This window comes from Asterias amurensis, chromosome 5 (assembly GCF_032118995.1).
Source record: "Asterias amurensis chromosome 5, ASM3211899v1".
NCBI lineage: Eukaryota > Metazoa > Echinodermata > Asteroidea > Forcipulatida > Asteriidae > Asterias > Asterias amurensis.
Genome location: NC_092652.1, coordinates 1,542,194 through 1,561,805, shown reverse-complemented (window position 1 = coordinate 1,561,805; position 19,612 = coordinate 1,542,194). Strand labels below are relative to the sequence as shown.

General features: G+C 41.1%; 2 protein-coding genes across 2 annotated transcripts; both read left to right on the top strand.

The window, feature by feature from the left end:
* The first annotated feature begins 1,948 nt into the window (after positions 1-1,948).
* Positions 1,949-10,448, top strand: LOC139937788 (cholinesterase-like). Its single transcript, XM_071933095.1, has 9 exons — positions 1,949-2,387; positions 3,830-3,989; positions 4,680-4,757; positions 5,161-5,279; positions 6,026-6,193; positions 6,356-6,599; positions 7,430-7,823; positions 8,248-8,429; positions 9,614-10,448. Exons 1-9 carry the CDS (start codon positions 2,025-2,027, stop codon positions 9,727-9,729), a joined length of 1,824 nt encoding a protein of 607 aa, XP_071789196.1. The 5' UTR covers positions 1,949-2,024; the 3' UTR covers positions 9,730-10,448.
* Positions 10,449-12,143: 1,695 nt separating this feature from the next.
* Positions 12,144-19,543, top strand: LOC139937455 (cholinesterase-like). The gene is made up of 9 exons (XM_071932598.1): positions 12,144-12,521; positions 13,421-13,580; positions 15,444-15,521; positions 16,095-16,213; positions 16,608-16,784; positions 17,336-17,576; positions 17,732-18,125; positions 18,401-18,582; positions 18,921-19,543. Exons 1-9 carry the CDS (start codon positions 12,144-12,146, stop codon positions 19,037-19,039), a joined length of 1,848 nt encoding a protein of 615 aa, XP_071788699.1. The 3' UTR covers positions 19,040-19,543.
* Positions 19,544-19,612: the final 69 nt, after the last annotated feature.

Below are 19,612 nucleotides of genomic sequence, written 5' to 3'. Positions count from 1 at the left end.
CACAACTCTTTATACCATCAACCATTCCCCATTACTTGTCACCAAGAAAGGTTTTATGCTAATAATTATTTTGAGTAATTACCAATAGTGTCCATGCTTTAAAGGAACACGTTGCCTTGGATCGGTCGAGTTGGTCTTTGAAAAGCGTTCTGTAACCGTTTGTTATAAAATGCACATGGAAAAGATGTTGTAAAAGTAGAATACAATGATTACACAAATATGCCTCCAAATTGCGTGGTTTTCTTTTAACCTTGTACACTAACACGGCGGCCATTTATGGGAGTCAAAATTTTGACTCCCATAAATGGCCGACCGTGATAGTTCGCGACGTAAAAGGAAAACCGTGCAATTTTGAGTGATACTTGTGTAGATCATTGTATTCAACTTTTAAAACATCTTTCTAACCATATGCATTTCATAACGGTTTCAAACGCTTTTTATAGACCAACTCGTCCGATCCAAGGCAACGTGTTCCTTTAAATGGACGATCGCGGTTTAGTTGCTCAAGTCTATGATTTCGTCAAAAGCAAAAACTATTTATGTGGAGGAGTTTTTCAAATAAAATCCCAAATAATTGAAATAATAACACCTTGTACAAATATTAAACGTATAACAGTGTAGACATTTTGTTTGTCTTAAAGCCATTATACACTTTCGGAACAGAAAAAAAAGTTCACAGATTTACAAATAACTTACAGGGTTTACAGAAGGTAATGGTGAAATACTTCTCTTGAAATATTATTCCATGAAATGCTTTACTTTTCGAGAAAACATAAAAAAAACTCTCAATTCTCGTTGTCGAGAATTACGGATTTATTTTAAACACATGTCGTGACACGGCGAAACGTGCGGAAACAAGGGTGGGTTTTCCCCGTTATTTTCTCCCGAATCCGATGACCGATTGAGCCTAAATTTTCACATTTTAAATTTTTTTGTTTATATCAGTTGTGATACACGAAGTGTTGGCCTTTGGACAATACTGTTTACTGAAAGGGTCCAATGGCTGTAACAACATTTTCCAAATAAATGTATAGGCCTACCTGGTCATCAAAACCAACATCAAGTTCTCTTTTCGGTAGGATTTTAAACTTTGCATAGTGTGGGAGTAAGCCGCTCAGGTGAGTTTGGCGGTAGCACAATGTTATTGTGAAATCTCTTTTGAGTAGTGTTTGGTTTTTAGAAGAACCTGTGGCTGACAACTCAACGTTTCGATCAGTATGTTATGATAGTCTTCATGATGGGGATGCACGACTATGTTGCTAGATGCTGATTGGTACCTCATTGAAGATTGAAGATTGGAATTTGTTTTTCCCGTTTCAAACCCAGCAGATACTGTCACGAACAACGAACAAGGCTAAAAAATGACCAGTTCTTCGAATATGTGAGCTTCTCAAAACATGCGTTTTCTTGTAGAGAAGAATACTTGTAACTATAGGCCTACAGTTATGGAATTCAATAAAACTTAGTTAATTATAAGTTATGAAATTATCAGTGGAATTTACTGTAGGAAATATAAATATTAATAAAATGTCGCAAATTTGGTGCACAAACATAAATTATGGCTAAAAGTCTATCTAATAGAACTTTGAATCTAGTTGAACTTTGAAAAGTAAAAATTACAAAGCAATTTATTTGTCAAACCCTGTCCTACCTAGCTAGACAAATTAACTCCGCCACACTGACACCCGTCTTGTTGGTATTATACAACACACAATTCTGCCGTGCCCAGGATAGCCCTGGTTCTGAGTACAACCTTGTGAACAAAAGGTGTTCATCAATTGAAAATCTCAGACCAGTCTGCAAAACATCTAACCCTTTCATTGAAGGATCACTTTCCTTTGTAAGACTTTCTCTTTGCTCTTTTGTAGTTATATTTACTTTGCCAGCACGTGTTACGTAAGCGTTTCTGAGTAGAGCCTATAGTGTGCCCACAAGTATTAGCAATCACCAGTAGTCGACTAACTGGGGATACGACAAGTTGTCCTCTTAGATTCCTGGCAGGCCTACTCCAAAACTTTAGTATCATGTTCGGTAAATCTTTGACAACCGTCTTGCTGGGGTTGTTGGTGGGCTTCGTAGCCTCCCAGCAAGCGCAGGTCATGGTGGAGCAAGGTGCTCTCTTTGGTGAGACCAAGACATTCATGGAAAATGAGTTCATCAACGTCACCAAGAACATCAACGTCTTCAGGGGTGTTCCCTTTGCCGAGCCACCCGTCGGACCTCTGCGATTCGCGGCCCCGATGATGAAGGCTGGTTGGGGTGAGGGCGTTTGGAACGCTACCTACTTCAGAGATTCTTGCATTCAGTACAATACTGATACAAGATTTGATCTTCCTACTAGTGAGGACTGTCTGTATCTCAACATCTACGCACCAATGCCAGCACCAGTAAGTATACCTTCTTTTGAGGTGTCAGTTAGGACACTTCGCAACCTGAACACTTTGTACCTTTTTATAAGACACTTCGTACCTCCATACAAGACACTTCGTACCTTCTTACAAGGCACGTCATACCTCGTACTAAATCCGGATTTCTGCATCGTTTATGATTATTTTGTGCTTTGTGATCAGATGATTATATTCCTCAATAATTTAATATTCGTTGAGATAAAAATTGGTAATACATAATGAATTATAATTTTTGTTTGAATATGTTAATGTCATTTTTCTTAATGTGAAATTAATATTTTGTATAAGTTAATTACCGCCAAGACAACATTCTACCGTCAATATGTTTTACAAATATTTTAAAGTCAAACAATCACGCAATCATCATAGTGGCTCCTTGGTCCCAACAAAATAGTAACAGTTGGTTTGATTTGCTTTTACTTTATAATCATCCGATCACAAAGCACAAAATAATCATAACCGATGCAGAAATCCCGAATTAGTACGAAGCTAGGAAGTGTCTCGTGAGAAAGTACGAAGTGACTCGTGAGAAGGTACGAAGTGTCTTGTAAGAAGGTACGAAGTGTCCAAAGTCACTTCGTATCTCGAAAAGGTACGAAGTGTCTTGGGTACGAAGTGGCAAAGCTACGAAGTGTCCTGACACCAATCAATTTCATCAAACTTGTTCCCACCTAAGGCCCCGTACACTAATTTGGCCCAATGGGGTTTGTAGGCCCTCACTCTGTGGTTGACGTCAGTTTGTTTAGTGGGCGAGGCCAACAATGGAATTACGTAACAGTTACAAAATTGGAGGCTCCCGGCTTAGGACGCCCATAGCAGCACCTACTAGCACAATGCTTGATTATGAAGTCTGCTCTTTAACCATACGAGCTCAACACACTTAGCATAAACGAATATTAATCTTAACATAAGTAAATGGAAGTTAACTTTGGGTTGACCCGATTTGTGTTAGTTTCGAATCCTAGTTGATGAAATAAGACTTCCATATCAATGTATTCAAACGAAAGTGAATGAGCCGGTGGGCAGGTGATTCTGCCCCCACCCCCCCCCCCCCCCCCGCCATGCGGCCTGCACAAACTTCTCTTGATAGCGCCCTCTTTTGAAATCTCCGGCGGACAGATTTTTCTGGGACACCGGGTGTAAAATGTATGAAGCTTTAGTGAAATTGGCGGGAAAATCTAAACTTAATACCGAAATCACTCTGTCTTTCTAATCTCCGTACTTTGTAATAATTTGAAATGCCTGTGTTGTTCCATGGCATGGTTGTTTTCAATACACAGTCTAAACTTTATTTACAGACAAAGGTATAACGCAATCTTGTCTGAGAAACAATGTTGATCGAATACAACTTGAACAAAGACTAACCATTGACATCAAGTACAACGTCATCAAACCAACTGTAATTTATTCATATTTTTCAGACAGAGGGCCTCCCTGTTATGGTGTGGTTCCATGGCGGTGGCTTCACATCAGGCAGTGCCAATTTGGCACTTTTTAACGGCATGCCATTGGCTGCTGTGGGTGACGTCATTATCGTCACGGTCAACTCTCGTCTCGGCCTGTTTGGATACATGACTACAGGTAAAGTCTTTTAGGTATCTTTCAATTATTTCCCGTAAAATCCATCACATGACGTCATGTGACGTTTAAATCCATTGGACACTATTGGTAATTGTCAAAGACCAGTCTTCTCAACAAATACATTAAAAAACAAACTTTGAGCTCGATTGGTCATCGAAGTTGGGAGATAATCTTGAAAGAAAAAACACCCTTTCCACACGCAGTTGTGCGCTTTCAGATGCTTGATTTCGAGACCTCAAATTCTAAATCTGAGGTCTCGAAATCAGATGAAAATTACTTCTTTCTCAAAAACTATGTCACTTCAGAGGGAGCCATTTCTCACAGTGTTTTATACTACCAACCTCGTTACCAAGTAAGGTTTTCTGCTAATAATTATTTTGAGTAATTACCAAAAGTGTCCAATGCCTTTAACAGGTACAAAATAAAACTAACCACACGGCGTCATCGCGAGTACCACAGCTGCAGTAAGAGTGACATTTTTTAAACTAATCAGACTATAGACATTGAACACAGCAATTCCATTTTTTTTGAATACATAAAAAAACGCACCTCTCGCTCAATTTTTTTTCTATATAGGCTTCTGTAATCGTTAGAGCTATAGTTTGTGCTAAGTAGGCGTGGCTTATGAACAGACATTATTTGTTGTCCATGTTTTTATAAAATAATAAATTGTATATGTTATTATTTCAGATGACGAGGTAGTACCTGGTAATAATGGTGCCAAAGATCAGGTTATGGCTTTGAAATGGGTCCAGGAAAACATCGCAGGTATGAATCTTGATTCATTTTATGATTATATATGAAGAGTTTCTTTCAGTATATTTCACTATTTTTCACAAAATGATTTGCGGTTATCGAACAAGTGGAAAAATTGCTTCCAATACGAAAGCTTCCTGATTGAACAGTTTCAACCAGAACCAAGTCTGCGGAGGTTTAAATCCTTCTGAAAATTGTGAATATCCAATATCAAGACATCTTATTTCCATTGCGCAATCAAAATAAGCCAGATTCATTCTTTTCAGAATGTTGTCATTATAAACAGCCTTCGGGAAAGATTCTGCTTGCTAGTATCAGAGGGCAGGACTCTTTTATGTTTGCATTTATATCATAGGTTTGTTTAGTTGTTTGCAACAGCTAATTCTATTTTCTTATTGTGTCCTTTATGTGACAGCTTTCGGAGGTGACAGTAACCGGGTTACCATCTTTGGTCAAGGAACTGGAGCAGAAGGAGTTAATTTAATGATGCTCTCTGAGATGGCTACAGGGCTATTCAGTCAAGCTATTATGCAGGTGGGGAAAATGACGTCATCCAAATTATCCAATTAGTTGTCATTACAGACTAACTAACTTGCATGTCTCATGCATTATTCATTTCCGAGTCAAAATCAAAAAACATCTGCAAAGTGGTTGATTTTAGTATATTATGTATAAAAAGTTACAGTTCCTGATTGACTTAACAATTTCTTCAACTCCCTTAAATCTATATTACAATCTTTTGAACTAAATTTAACATTGATTTTACAAAAACAATGTTGAAATAACAAGCATAATCAAACAAAATAACCCTAAATAAATAAATAAAAAAGCCTGGTACGGATTGAACAAATCATTAATCGCAAGACCCTGAAAAAGATAGCGCCAGTGTAAAATTTGATTTGGATTATTTTGAATATGGGTTACTATTATTTGATTGTGGCATGTCGTGGCTAAGCGGTTAGTAGCACACCCAACCTCCAGTGTTTCAGCAGAGTGTCTGGGGTTCCAGTCCCGGTCGTGACACTTGTGTCCTTGAGCGAGATACTGTATTAGATTTGGGTTGTCCTTGGAATGGGACATAATAAAACGATAAACCGTACGGAGCCTACCACTTGGTAGTGCGCCTAAAAGAACCCACAACAGTTATCATGAAAGAGTAGGGGGATAATCCATTTGTTTCTGGTGCCTAAAGCAAGCACCCTTTCTTGCAGATTTCCTTAGAATTGCGAGCTACATGAGGCATCTTATCATTTATTTATGTCTTTACTTCTTTTTCATAGAGCGGGGCTGCTTTCTGGCCCTGGGATACTCAACTTCTCAAGCCCATCCTTCGAGGGGAAGCCTTTAGAGTTGGACAAGCACTTGGTTGCATGAGCACAGAGAGCTCCTCTCTTGTTTCTTGTCTGCGCGAGGTCGAAGCCACTGAATTGTTAGCCAAAGCCGTGGAGGTAAGCAAAGCTTGTAAGATTAAAGAATGTATGGATTATCATATTATTTCCTTAAATCATGCCCACCATTTTCTTTCAACGCTTCGAGGTATTGCTCTATAAATCTGTTGTTATAAAGTATTATTTTCTTCCCTTTTTCGCAACCAAAAACCACTATTCTAGCTGCAAGTTCGATCAATATACGTTGCTGACGGTGAATTCCTGGAAGCCAGGCCATCCGAGCTGTATGCCGCGGGGAAGTTCAACCCCGCCAAGGTTATCATGGGTACAAACGCTGACGATGGCTCGATTATACTCCTGAGCGAACCCATCATAGCTGAAAATTACTTCCTCTCTGAAACTCTCCCGTTCATCAATATAGAAAACCTTGAGAATGGTCTTAGAACACAGCTTATAGAATACACTGGTAAGTCCTTCACTAGAGACAAAGTGTGTAACTTTTGGCGACTTTAGAACTCTAGGTGGCAGCGTGCATAATGAGTAAATTTCCATAGACCTTATCGCAAATACCAATGCGCAAGCGCAGACTGTTGAGTGAGGTGCATTGTGGGATAGATATGGATCAAATTTGGATACCAGCAACACCACAATGCACCTAATTCCAAGCTTTACGCGCGCGCCCCGGTATTTGCGAAAAGGTCTATTGACCTTTTTCACAAACACCCATTGCGCAAGCGTTAACTGCCGAATGAGGTGCATGCATACAGGGATGCGTTTTGGCGGTCTTTGACTGTTTCGGTCACTGGCCAGTGGATAACTGATGGCAAGTTCGACCGAAACAGTTATTGGTTACGACCGCAAAACACAGCCCTGGTCTAGCTAGGAATGCCACCTGAGGGCTAGCTAGACCAGCGCCATGACCCTTGCAATTATGAATTCACTATACAGACATGGCACCAGTCTGTGCTTTCTTCTAGCCTCGATTTGGTTGCAATGTTTTTAATTTGGGAAATATCAAGATGGCCAACCACGGCAAAGGTCTATAGTCTGACGTATTAAATTCAAACGCATTAATTGTTTATTACCAGTAATTACACAAATTTTTTAATTTTACCTTTGTACACTTACTGTCCCAAATTTGTATATAGCCAAACAGGACGGTAAAGTTGGCAGCAAATTGTGGATTATTCTCATTCTATTTATTATACCATTTTATTTTTTATTTTTTTGAAAAGAAATCCCGAAAGTCACTCTTATCCTACCATAACGTAGGAATTTATTTGATCTTGTTTTCAGGAGTGTCCAATCCGGAGCATTTGATAAACGCAATCGGAGCCATGTATCTGGACTGGTCCCAAGCCGACAACGCAACCGCTGGTTTCGCCAGATCAGCAATGAATTTCGACACAGACTTCTTTTTCGCCTGCCCGACCAACAAAGTGGCTCGCACCTACGCTGAAGCTGGTAATGATGTGTTTTTGTATGAGATGTCACACAAGCCAAGCGTCTCCATCTACGACATCATGGGCTACGGACCGGGTTGGTTGGGTGCCTCATACGCCGAGGAAATCATGTACATGTTCGGCGTACCTTTCGGCCCCGCTAGAACCCAGTTTACGGAACTCCAACATGAGGAGAAGGAATTTTCCGTCAAAATGATGGAGTTCTGGACCAACTTTGCCAAGAATGGGTAAGTTAGAAGGTGAAAGGTGAAAGTGCTGTAGTTACAACATCAGTTTCTCAAAAACCTCCACTAGGAGTGTCAAGTTGAAAAGACAGGGGTATAACCATCGAGCAAACCCAACTGCCTTGTGCGAGCACACGCTAAACAATGCCCATTGTAAACATGACCAAACAATCCAGCCTCGTTTTCACTGATTGCAGGAAAACAAGATGATAAAATGTCAACCATTCCGGTTTCATCTTGTTTTGTTTCTGTGTACAAAATATATCGAATTCAGACCTTACTGCCGTGCGATATAGAATAAATCAATTAGAGAATGTATAGCGAAACTGACAGTAAGACATTAGTGGGTAACTGGCCGTTTTCATGCATTTGTTAAGCGAGAGATCGCGATAGTTATTGATGTCCGACATTGTGCATTCATCCACAGAAACCCCGGTGTAAAGATGTCTGGCTTCCCACCTGTGTCACGTGATGACTACTGGCCGAAGCTGACCATCCCAGGGTTGATGTACAAGGACCTCAACTTGGTCTTGACTGTGGATCGTGCCCTGAAGGCTAGAGAGTGCAACTTCATCAACAATTACTTGGTGCAGCTCCAGACAATGTTTGGTAAGGAGTGTTATTGGATACTTTTATTAACACTACAGCAGATTTACCACGTAGAATCAACGCCCAAAATGGCGCGTAAACTCTGAGCTAAGTGAACAATGGTAACTTACATAAGTCGGTTGCCACCTAGTGTTCAAAGGTATTACATTGACACAGTTCACACTGATCGTCTCAACAAATCTTTTGAGATTCGGTGTCCCCATGTGTATACTAGTTACTGCTCATTTTAGGCCACGCGGCGTTAAGATTACATTCAGCTTGGCCATCTAAAAGGTGAGCATGGCAATTAGTATATTTCAACGTGACGTCAGTCCATAGGGTCGAGTCTTCAATAGAAGATGTTTGGAGTGAAATATCATGACTTCTGACCGGTGTCGCATGCAATTATGTCCTCTATGCAATACTATCCGGAGGACATTATTGCATATGCAATAATGTTCGCCGGACGGTTTTGCATATGCAATCGTGTCCGCCCGGACAATGCTGCATAATGCAATCGTGTCCGCCCGGACACATTTGCATATGCAGTTGTGTCCGCCCTCGTGCAAAATCGTCCTTGCAGTAAATTAAACGTCCTTGGTCGGCGGAACACGTTTGCCTTTTGTTTACAAGCTAACTAAGGGATGGGAAATGTTCAGCCGTTGGGTATTCGCTGCAATCGTAAAATACGTGAATATTCATGCTGCATTACGTAGGTTCAGTGCATGCACGCTCGCTTACGCGCGCACATACATGTACAGTCATGTACATGTCCACTGGACGGTTTTGCATAGCCCCGGACACGATTGCATATGCAAAAGTTTCCGGAGCGGACAGTATTGCATGGCGGACACAATTGCATCTGACACAGGCGCCTCGAATAACGTTGTCGACGAAACAGGGAGACTGACAGTGCAGGGTTGGATAGCTTTGTTGGCATATTTAATTTCGGAGGGAACGGGTTCAAATCTAGTTGTAAAAAAATTTTCTTTGTGTCAATTTACTCAGTCAGTTTCCCTTGTGTGTTTTTTTGTTTTGCTATGACCATACGTAAAATATCCTAATCTTTTCCCCACAAATTGTTGGGTTGAATAGGTCCGGGTGGGATATTGACTGGGATCCCGACCTACCCACTCGGGATCCCGACCTTTCCCGAACTCTTGACTCCTCTTCAACGTCATTTACAATACTGTTTTTGTTTGTAGGTGCCTTGCCTGAAGTTGAGCGTGAATGGAAGCAGTCATACAGCACCTGGAAGTACGAAGATCTGGCCGACTGGAAGAATGAGTTCAATCAGTACAAAGCGATCAGAGGCATGTAGATCCTCGTTCCTCACGGGGACCGAAACACTGACCGGTCGATCATTGTGTGCCTTTTTGTTAGAGCATTAACCCGTTTAGCATTTTGAATTTAAACTTTAAAGCAAACTGAAAAGTAACTTTGGAATAATAACTTGAAAGATAACATGTTCTCCTCGAGTAGTAAAGTTACTGTGTATATCGACAGACCTAAAACAAATTGCGATTGGAAACACAAAAAAAACTCAACAATTCCGCTTGTGAATACATGGTGCCAGACTGAAGAAGATTTGTCCGTCCAAGAGTAGCAAATTTTCTATAAATAATAACCTTTATGAAGTGCGCCACCAATAGTTTCCGAATTGACTGCTCTGTCATGCGCGGTGAACTGCCTTGAACTTGAAATGGTTTGAGCAAGGTGTTATAACTGATGACAAGTTTATATTTTTTTCACAATAAAATGTCAACCCACACTGTTTAATCATTTTTTTTAATCAAACTATTAGCTAGAACTTTTTAGGATTGTATATGTCCTTTAAACGCTGAGTTTACTTTGTAAGAGTATTTTGTAGAAGTTAAACGAAACCAAAAAAGTATTATCTTCAGAAGAGGGCTGTGACTTGCTTGCATGTCCCGTATACTGAATTTCTTATAACTTCTTCTTATAAACTTTTTGTATATTATCAAGTTTGATAGAAAAATGGAATAAATAAACATAACCCCGAAGTGTTGAGTACATGTATTACTTTCAGTTGAGTATTTTTAGTGGGAAAAGTGTGTGCTCTAATGTTTGATTGGTGATGTTCGACCATAATATATAACTTAAAATATAAATAATATCAAAAGTGCGGGTACAACCATGGGTTAATCTCTTTTGTTTCGACGTTTCTCATAAGACCAGCAGAGTACATGTATACTGTTTGAAACGTCGAGACCAAACCGGTTCTTTTAAAAGCCAAGACTCGCACAGAAGCGATTTATGGTTGTATCTGCAAGTTTATTAGTTCTTTACAGTTTCTTTCTATTGATCCACACCATGCAAAGCTTCAAACAATACTTTGTTTTAACAGATGTGACAACATTCAATATGCTACAAACTTTCAATTAAAACAAAATCCATACAATTTTGATTCGTTTCCAACAAATTCAACACTATTTCTGAATAAGCGCAAACATTGGTACATTTCTTTTTCTAAAGTTGCACCACAAGGGTATAACATTAGGAGCCCAGATTTCAATTCGCAGTTTAATTTGTCTAGATTGAAGACGTTCATTTTGCTAACGAGGTTGCGATATAGCAACACGATTACTGGAGAAAAGATATAGTATCGGACAACATTTGGGTCAAACTCACTGACTGTTTTGAGCAAGATGTATAGACACAGTCCCTCCGCAACAGTAAAATAAAAACAAGACTAGTTCTCAAGAACAAAGAAGATATAATCACAAACGTTTACATCGTGTAGCTAACCAAAATGTGCATACAACTTTACTCCCATTGGTTCATAGCCAACAATATTGTCCCTCAAATAGAAACTTTGATTGGCTACACTTTTAGTTTTTATCTGGATCCTTTCCTTAATCCCTTTCCCCTCTTTTGTTTCTATAAAATGGATATGTATTTGTTTGTACTTGTTTATGCCTCTGAAGAAGGTCCGGTTTGGATCGAAAGCCAAGGCCATCTACCCTATAAGAATACACAAGATAGAAAGCGTTGTATAACAAATTATTAGAACAGAAATGGTTGTTCTAAACGTCGCTTTCAGAATAACTGATTTGATTAATGCCAATCAATTTTTATTCGAAGCTCAATGTGTTGCATGGTGTACCACTCTCCCATTGTGTCTTCATTATGGCCTGGGAATCTTAGGCATTCTTCAGAGCATTTCTGGGTTGCAGGGGTATTCACAGTGTGAGGAGTGCGTGTGTAGGACACAGGAACTTGTTTAATACCGGTATGGGGTTCGAGGGTTCCCCCAATGTACACATAACACCCTGTTTTTCCTTTTGTACAGAAGTACTCCCTAAAATTCTCTTAAAATTCCTTAGATTCCAAGCAAACAATACAGACACAATACAAAGAGCACAATGCCCCACTATATTTTAACTACGGATTCGGTATGCGTTTAGTGACTTTAACACCAAGTTTATGTACAATTTGGAGTCATGGGTTGATTGAAATAGCCAACTAGAAGGAAAGATAACAAACTACTTCACTTGTGAATTTACTATTCTTACGTTACGTGTTTATTGACCTTCGTTCTTTTGTTACTATGGATAACAAAAATACACTCTTGTTTGTGTATCCCGAGTGACTAATTCAAACAGTAAAGTTCAATGTTAGGAATGTATATTTTCTGGCAACGGTGTAAAGCGGTTTTAAGTTGTTCTTGTTTACTTGGGTAGGACCGCATTATACCGCCGATGAAGAGCAGCGATGTACGGTGACAACTTAGCCTTGCGAGCAAGCATTTTCCTTGGGTTGTTGGTGGGCTTTGTAGCCTCCGAGCAACCTCAGGTCACTGTAGAGCCTGGTGCCCTCTTTGGTACCACCGAGACTTTCCAGGAAGATGAGTTCATCAATATCACCAAGAACATCGATGTCTTCAAGGGGATACCATTTGCAGAGCCACCCGTTGGAGCGCTGCGATTCAAGGCTCCGGTAGAGAAGAGTAGTTGGGGAAGCGAGGTTTACAACGCCACGTACTTCAGGGATGCGTGCATCCAAAACCCTATTTACTATATAGATCCTCAAGGTTTGACGACCAGCGAAGACTGCTTACATTTAAATGTATTTGCACCAAAGCCAAGACGTGTAAGTATGAGTCAAAACTATACAATAGTTGCAAGGTGACTAGTAGTGAACATTTTCATCTAATCAGAGTCACGTTTCAAAATACACTTTATACTTTTACCTGTTTAACGTGCCCGATTATGTGCATCAAAATGTTCCCATAATAGACTTTAATGCATTTTTTCCTCTTGTATACAGACCCCCCCCCCACTAAATGAAATCCTCTAGACAGTTACTGAGATCCCTAGAACGCAATGGGGGGGGGGGGGTGGTGGTAAACATGGTGTTAAGATCAATTTCAACTTAGTTCGATTCTGTACAAATGTATTCACAAATGAATATGCAGAGCATGTGAATTCATTTCACCTTCACCCTGTTTTGTGTGAGTGTTAATTAGTTACCCATGGTATGCATATTGAATACTCATGACAGAAGATGCAATAATGTGAGACCGTCATGGATGAGATGTGTTTAAGCTTAGGTAAGTAGGTATACCGCTATGCATTGTAGGAATTTCCAAAGATCACAAAGCAATGTGCAAGCGTATAGGCCGAAGCAAGATGAAACAGCCGAATTGCCGGGCGAAATTCAAAGCGATTTTGCCTGAGAGAAAGATTTCATGTTTGTATTTATTTATTTACACAAGTTTTTTTCTTTATCCCCGATGCAAATTTTTACATCTATTTAATGTTTTTTTTCTTCTAAATTAATGCGTTTTCTTTTCATTAAAAGTGAGTTTGTGTGTGGGTATGTGTGCTAAAGAATTGAAGGAATATAATCAATACAGGATATTATTTTATATATTTTTTGACATGTGGATTCTGCTTTTGGTGCATTTTATTCGTGAATGCTAGTCCATAGTGGACCGACCTCCTTCCCGTGTCTCTACATTAAGAGTTTCTTTATTATTTCCCCTGCAGTCAGGGGGCGTACCTGTCATGGTTTGGATACATGGAGGAGGCTATGCGTTAGGCAGTGCTAGCCAGCCTTTCTACAACGGGATACCATTGGCTGCTGTCGGTGACGTCATTATCGTCACTATTAACTATCGTCTGGACGTCTTTGGCTTTCTGACTACAGGTACGTTTGGCCATATCAGACACGGGCCTAATTTATTTGCTTTGTTTACAAAATAGCAAAGCCATGAAACTGTGCCAATATGACTTAATTTAGTACATAAAGAGGGCCTTTTCGAAACCACGGCTTTGGAATTAGACTTGGGCTAAGGCTTTGGCTCTGGCTTAGGCTCGTCAGAATAGTTATGGTAAGGAGCTTCAAACAGCCGGGCAGATCCTAGACCGAGATCGAGAGCTTCAAACAGCCGGGCAGATCCTAGACCGAGATCGAGAGCTTCAAACAGCCGGGCAGATCCTAGACCGAGATCGAGAGCTTCAAACAGCCGGGCAGATCCTAGACCGAGATCGAGAGCTTCAAACAGCCGGGCAGATCCTAGACCGAGATCGAGAGCTTCAAACAGCCGGGCAGATCCTAGACCGAGATCGAGAGCTTCAAACAGCCGGGCAGATCCTAGACCGAGATCGAGAGCTTCAAACAGCCGGGCAGATCCTAGACCGAGATCGAGAGCTTCAAACAGCCGGGCAGATCCTAGACCGAGATCGAGAGCTTCAAACAGCCGGGCAGATCCTAGACTGAGATCGAGAGCTTCAAACAGCCGGGCAGATCCTAGACCGAGATCGAGAGCTTCAAACAGCCGGGCAGATCCTAGACCGAGATCGAGAGCTTCAAACAGCCGGGCAGATCCTAGACCGAGATCGAGAGCTTCAAACAGCCGGGCAGATCCTAGACCGAGATCGAGAGCTTCAAACAGCCGGGCAGATCCTAGACCGAGATCGAGAGCTTCAAACAGCCGGGCAGATCCTAGACCGAGATCGAGAGCTTCAAACAGCCGGGCAGATCCTAGACCGAGATCGAGAGCTTCAAACAGCCGGGCAGATCCTAGACTGAGATCGAGAGCTTCAAACAGCCGGGCAGATCCTAGACCGAGATCGAGAGCTTCAAACAGCCGGGCAGATCCTAAACTGAGATCGAGAGCTTCAAACAGCCGGGCAGATCCTAGACTGAGATCGAGAGCTTCAAACAGCCGGGCAGATCCTAGACCGAGATCGAGAGCTTCAAACAGCCGGGCAGATCCTAGACCGAGATCGAGAGCTTCAAACAGCCGGGCAGATCCTAGACCGAGATCGAGAGCTTCAAACAGCCGGGCAGATCCTAGACTGAGATCGAGAGCTTCAAACAGCCGGGCAGATCCTAGACCGAGATCGAGAGCTTCAAACAGCCGGGCAGATCCTAGACCGAGATCGAGAGCTTCAAACAGCCGGGCAGATCCTAGACTGAGATCGAGATCTGGAATGAACGAAAGAAATAGAAGAAAGAAAAAAAATCACTGAGTGCTGCACGGCCGAAATCAATATATTTATGAATTCACACAAATACTTTTAATAGTGAAATATTATTATTTCCGCCCGAACTGTCTCCCTCATGGACCCACATAAAACCCAAAGAAATGCACTTACGATAAAGGAATAAAAGGTTTCAGGGACAAAAAAAGACAATTAATTTGTGAAATAACAATAGGTCCTAGAACTCAATAAAACAACCCTAGAAATTTAATAGCAAACGTTATAGGAAAGTAAAAGGGAAAAATTACACATAATTTTATAAAAATTAAGCATATTTGGTTCGCTTGTGTGGTTGTGGTTACCTCAAGCTCATCCAAAACACACTTCTAGGACTTGACCCCTCTTAGAAATTGTAGAATGGTCCAGTCTAGGATATCAATGCTTTTCAAATTAGCCTGGGTATTTTAACCGCCGAATTTGTTTTAAATAGAATGGCTTTTGACTCCTAGAGCCGTAGCTCACGAAAGGGTTTTTAAAACTTGTCAATGTTTTTAAAAATAATTATTACAATCTTTACTTTTAGGCGATTCTGTTTCGCCAGGAAACGTAGGTCTCCGGGATCAAGTTCTTGCTTTAAAATGGATCAAGAAGAACATCGAAGGTAAATGATTTATTCCAATAAGAGTGCCTCATTGACTGAACTTGGTTCTTTTTTAGTAAAAAACGCACATTCTGACTCGACTCACCTCAAAACGTACATACTTCAAAGTAATTGCGAATGCGAAGCAGTTTTTGCAGAGTCACAATATTTGAACACTACTGGTATTGTAGTCATGTTCAAGGTCATGGGCAAACAATTCAAGTTGTCGGCGGTCACGTACTGCCCTGGTACCTTTCCTCGCCTTCCACCTCTATAGGACCCGGTTCAAATCACGTCAGGGCACTAGATTGGGTTTTCATCCAGTCCCTAATGTTAACTGCGTGGGTTTACCCTGGATTAATCTAAAACTGAAACTACCTTCATTGTCTTCTCTCCATTGGGTTCTTGGCTAGTACAGAGAAAAAGTTTCTGGGAGACCTTGGCTGTACAACCAGAATAAATGAAATGACATGATACAGTCATCACCAATTGGGATGATTTCACACATGGGCCTTTGTATATCGTTCCTTTTTGTTGTTTTGTTGTTTGTAAAAACTGGTCATACGGACAGTCTGTTTCATTCCTTTCTTACAGCTTTCGGTGGTGACAGTGAACGCATCACCATCTTAGGTGAGAGCGCTGGGGCAGGGAGCGTCAGTCTCCACATCCTCTCCAAGATGTCAGAAGGCTTATTCAATCAGGCGATTATGCAGGTATGATGTGGTTGAAGATTCCCCTAATTACCCTTTTGCCTAAAACACACATTATAAATTTGTTTGCATTCCTGTGGAGACATCTTTTGTACTGTCCTTTGTCCCTGTAGTCAACGAGAGTCAACTTTAACAAAGTATGCAAAAACTGGGGTGCTAAAATTTGTACCTTTGGGTGTTGTCAGATAGGCCTAGGTACCAACGAGACAATCAACATTATCATTATTGGGGTGTTCAAATAACACCGGTCAAAATTTCTTTTAGCAGAAATAAGTGTTATTTTAACACCCGATGGTGTACATTTTGATTCTTGTTTTGTATCTTGTGACAACACCCATGGTGTCAATTTAACACCCATGTTTTTGCGGTGTATCTGAAATGTATTCCTTTGTTTCAGAGTGGCACTGCTTTCTCACCATGGTCACTGTACGAGAACAAAGACAATCTGCGGAAACAGGCCTTCCAGATTGGGGAGAAATTGGACTGTGGTATCGGCGCAGCTTCTGACAGCGCCGCGCTCGTCAGCTGTTTACGGGGAAAGGATGCGAAGGATCTGTTTGAGGCAGCAGCGCAGGTTCGTTGTCTTTCGGTTTATTCATCTGCATTTCAATTGTAAATTTAAGACCGCAATTGTTATTGCTAGTGTTTTTTATGAATTGATGAAATAAACAAACCATTAATAATAATGTCGTTTACTGGTGTGGCAGGAGACTCTGTGTTCACCCCCCCCCCCAATATTGTGAGAAATGTACGAACTTCTTCTGATATAGCGCCCTCTTTTGAATCCTCCTCCATCTGCCCCTGGACTTTCCCGTTATGGGGACAGAATCTCCGGGGAAAGATTTCTCCGGGACATCGGATACTATCTTCGACCCAAGTGAAATATTTCTTCTCGCTCCTTATTGCATATTATGCGATTTGCCTGCTGTCTCAGATTAAACTATGATTATATGATACAATTGGTGTCAACTGGTGTACCATTGTGTGGTGTGGTCAGACTGCCTAGCTCCATCGGGGACTGCTTGCCACATAGCACAGGCGACAGTAAACATTTCAGTAACTTTGGCTTTCTCCTTACAGCCGTTCTGTTTTTGTGACTGTTTTCTCCTCATTTTTATTGATCAGCTCTTTTTCCGCACGGCTCCCGTTGTTGATGGGGAATTCCTCTCTGACACCCCGGCCAATCTCTACTCCACCGGGCAGTACAACCACGCCAAGATTCTCCTGGGGTCAAATGCTGATGAGGCGACTTATATCCTGATATACAATCCGCAGTTCAGCCATTATTTAGCCGATGAAGACCCACCGTTCATTGGGAGAGACATGTTTGAACAACTGCTCACACAGCAACTCTATCATTATTATGGTAAGATCACATTTACCTAAGGGGAAAGAAATAACAGTTTTGTGTTGAAACTAAGCAACAATGATATAGTTAAAACATCCTTCTGACAAAAGCCACAATGGTATAATAGGGTGGCACGAATAATCTTTTGAACGTTTCTTCCTCATTTCTCGCAGGTCCAGCTCACGACCACTTGGCAGACGCCATCAGATCATTGTACATAGACTGGTCTCAGGCAGACAATAAGACAGCTGACTACTTTCAAACTTTCGTCGAATCCTTTACTGACTTCTACTTTGCGTGCGGCATTGACCGAGTTGCGCGTTTTCACGCCCAAGAGGGCGATGATGTGTTCCTGTACCAGATGACGCACGTACCTGGCGTATCTGTTTTTGCTATCGGTGACAAGCAGCCCGGTTGGGCGGGTTCATCACACGCTGAGGATGTTCCATTCGTCTTCGGCAATGCCTTCCTCCCTGAGTTCTCGTCTGGACCTTTTTTGTATCCAGACTCAGATAAAGAACTTTCGGTCAAATTCATGGAATACTGGACCAATTTTGCAAAGACTGGGTAAAGCATATTTTAACTATGATGTGTAAAATTATAAACGTTACTGCAGAACAACAATCTGTTGAATTTCGTTTGACTCTTGTTGATCAGGTTAGCATAGTGGTATTTCCTGAACTTTAACTTTAAGGACCCCGGTTCGAATCCCAACTCCAGTGGAGCCGTTCACTTGCGTATTCGGTCCTTTAGTATGTTGGTTTTCCATCATAAAATCTCCGTAACCCTAACGGAAAGTGTACCCCAACAGATAACTCTTTTTCCGTGTTTTCTTTCAATAGAAACCCTGGTGTGAAGACCCCAGGATCACCGATAGATTCTGCGGAGGACTTTTGGCCAAAGTTCACTATCCCAGAGTTGAGATACAAGGAGCTCAACGTTACCATGGCAACTGGACGCGCCCTCAAGAGTAACCATTGTCATTTTTGGAACACCTACATGATAAAGCTACAGACAATGTTGGGTAAAATTTGCTAAATAAGGCGTTTATTATTTTATAGAAAGTGATGGGAAAGGGATTTACATAAACGTTTTGCCTACACCAAAGTACTTTATGAGTTATAAAACCAGCACAAAGTAAACTGAGATTTTCTGAAAAGTCGAATGCGAAAGTATGTCTGCATGTTGGTAAATTACGTCATCATAAAAATGATGAGTAGCTCCCAGCATTGCTTTCCATGGAGGCCCTCAATACAAAAAATTGTTTTAGGTTAAAACATTATCTATTCCAAATCAAAATGAAAATCTGCGATTCTTCCAAATAAGATGTTGATTTTGTAACTTTACTCTTTTGTTTTTCAGCGAGCGTGGACAAAGTTGAGCGTGAATGGAGAGAGTCGTATAGTGCCTGGAAATACACAGACATGGCCGACTGGAGAGAGCAGTTCAACCAGTACAAAGCAGCCACCGGCCTGTCCTGATTGACCTTAATCAATTAATTTGGCAATAGCTTGATTCAATCCTCTTTTACTATGAATCAGATTTCTCTTCAGTATAATATTTTTTTTTCTTAAAAGTTTTTGTTTGCCGTTCCCAGGAACTTGGCGATGGGCTCCGCGGACCTCCTTTCCCCACCAAGTGTCTCGTTCAATCCGGCCCGAGCGCTGGTATGACCGAGATAACATACCCGTCGAAGGTCCCCCATGGTCCCCAGGTTCCCCATACGGGTCCCCATGTTCCCCCTGGCATCGGTGTCGTCCAGTCAGCGCAGTCATTCAAGAAGAGTAGTCAGTCAATAAAGCAATGACTTTCTGTTGAAGATAGAACGTCATCATCTAAATAATGACGCCACTGTTTGGGATCTCCTGTGTTACGTATTTTATTGGATTTCTTTCAGTTGTTTTTATATTATAATGTAGATAGTTTGGAATTGGTTACCGCTTATAAAGTTTGTCACGAAGTGTACATGCCGCAAACAAAATTGTCTTCAAACCAGAAAACATATTTTGGTAAAGTACTTTTTTTGAGACTATTATTTTCGTCTGCGATGTTAT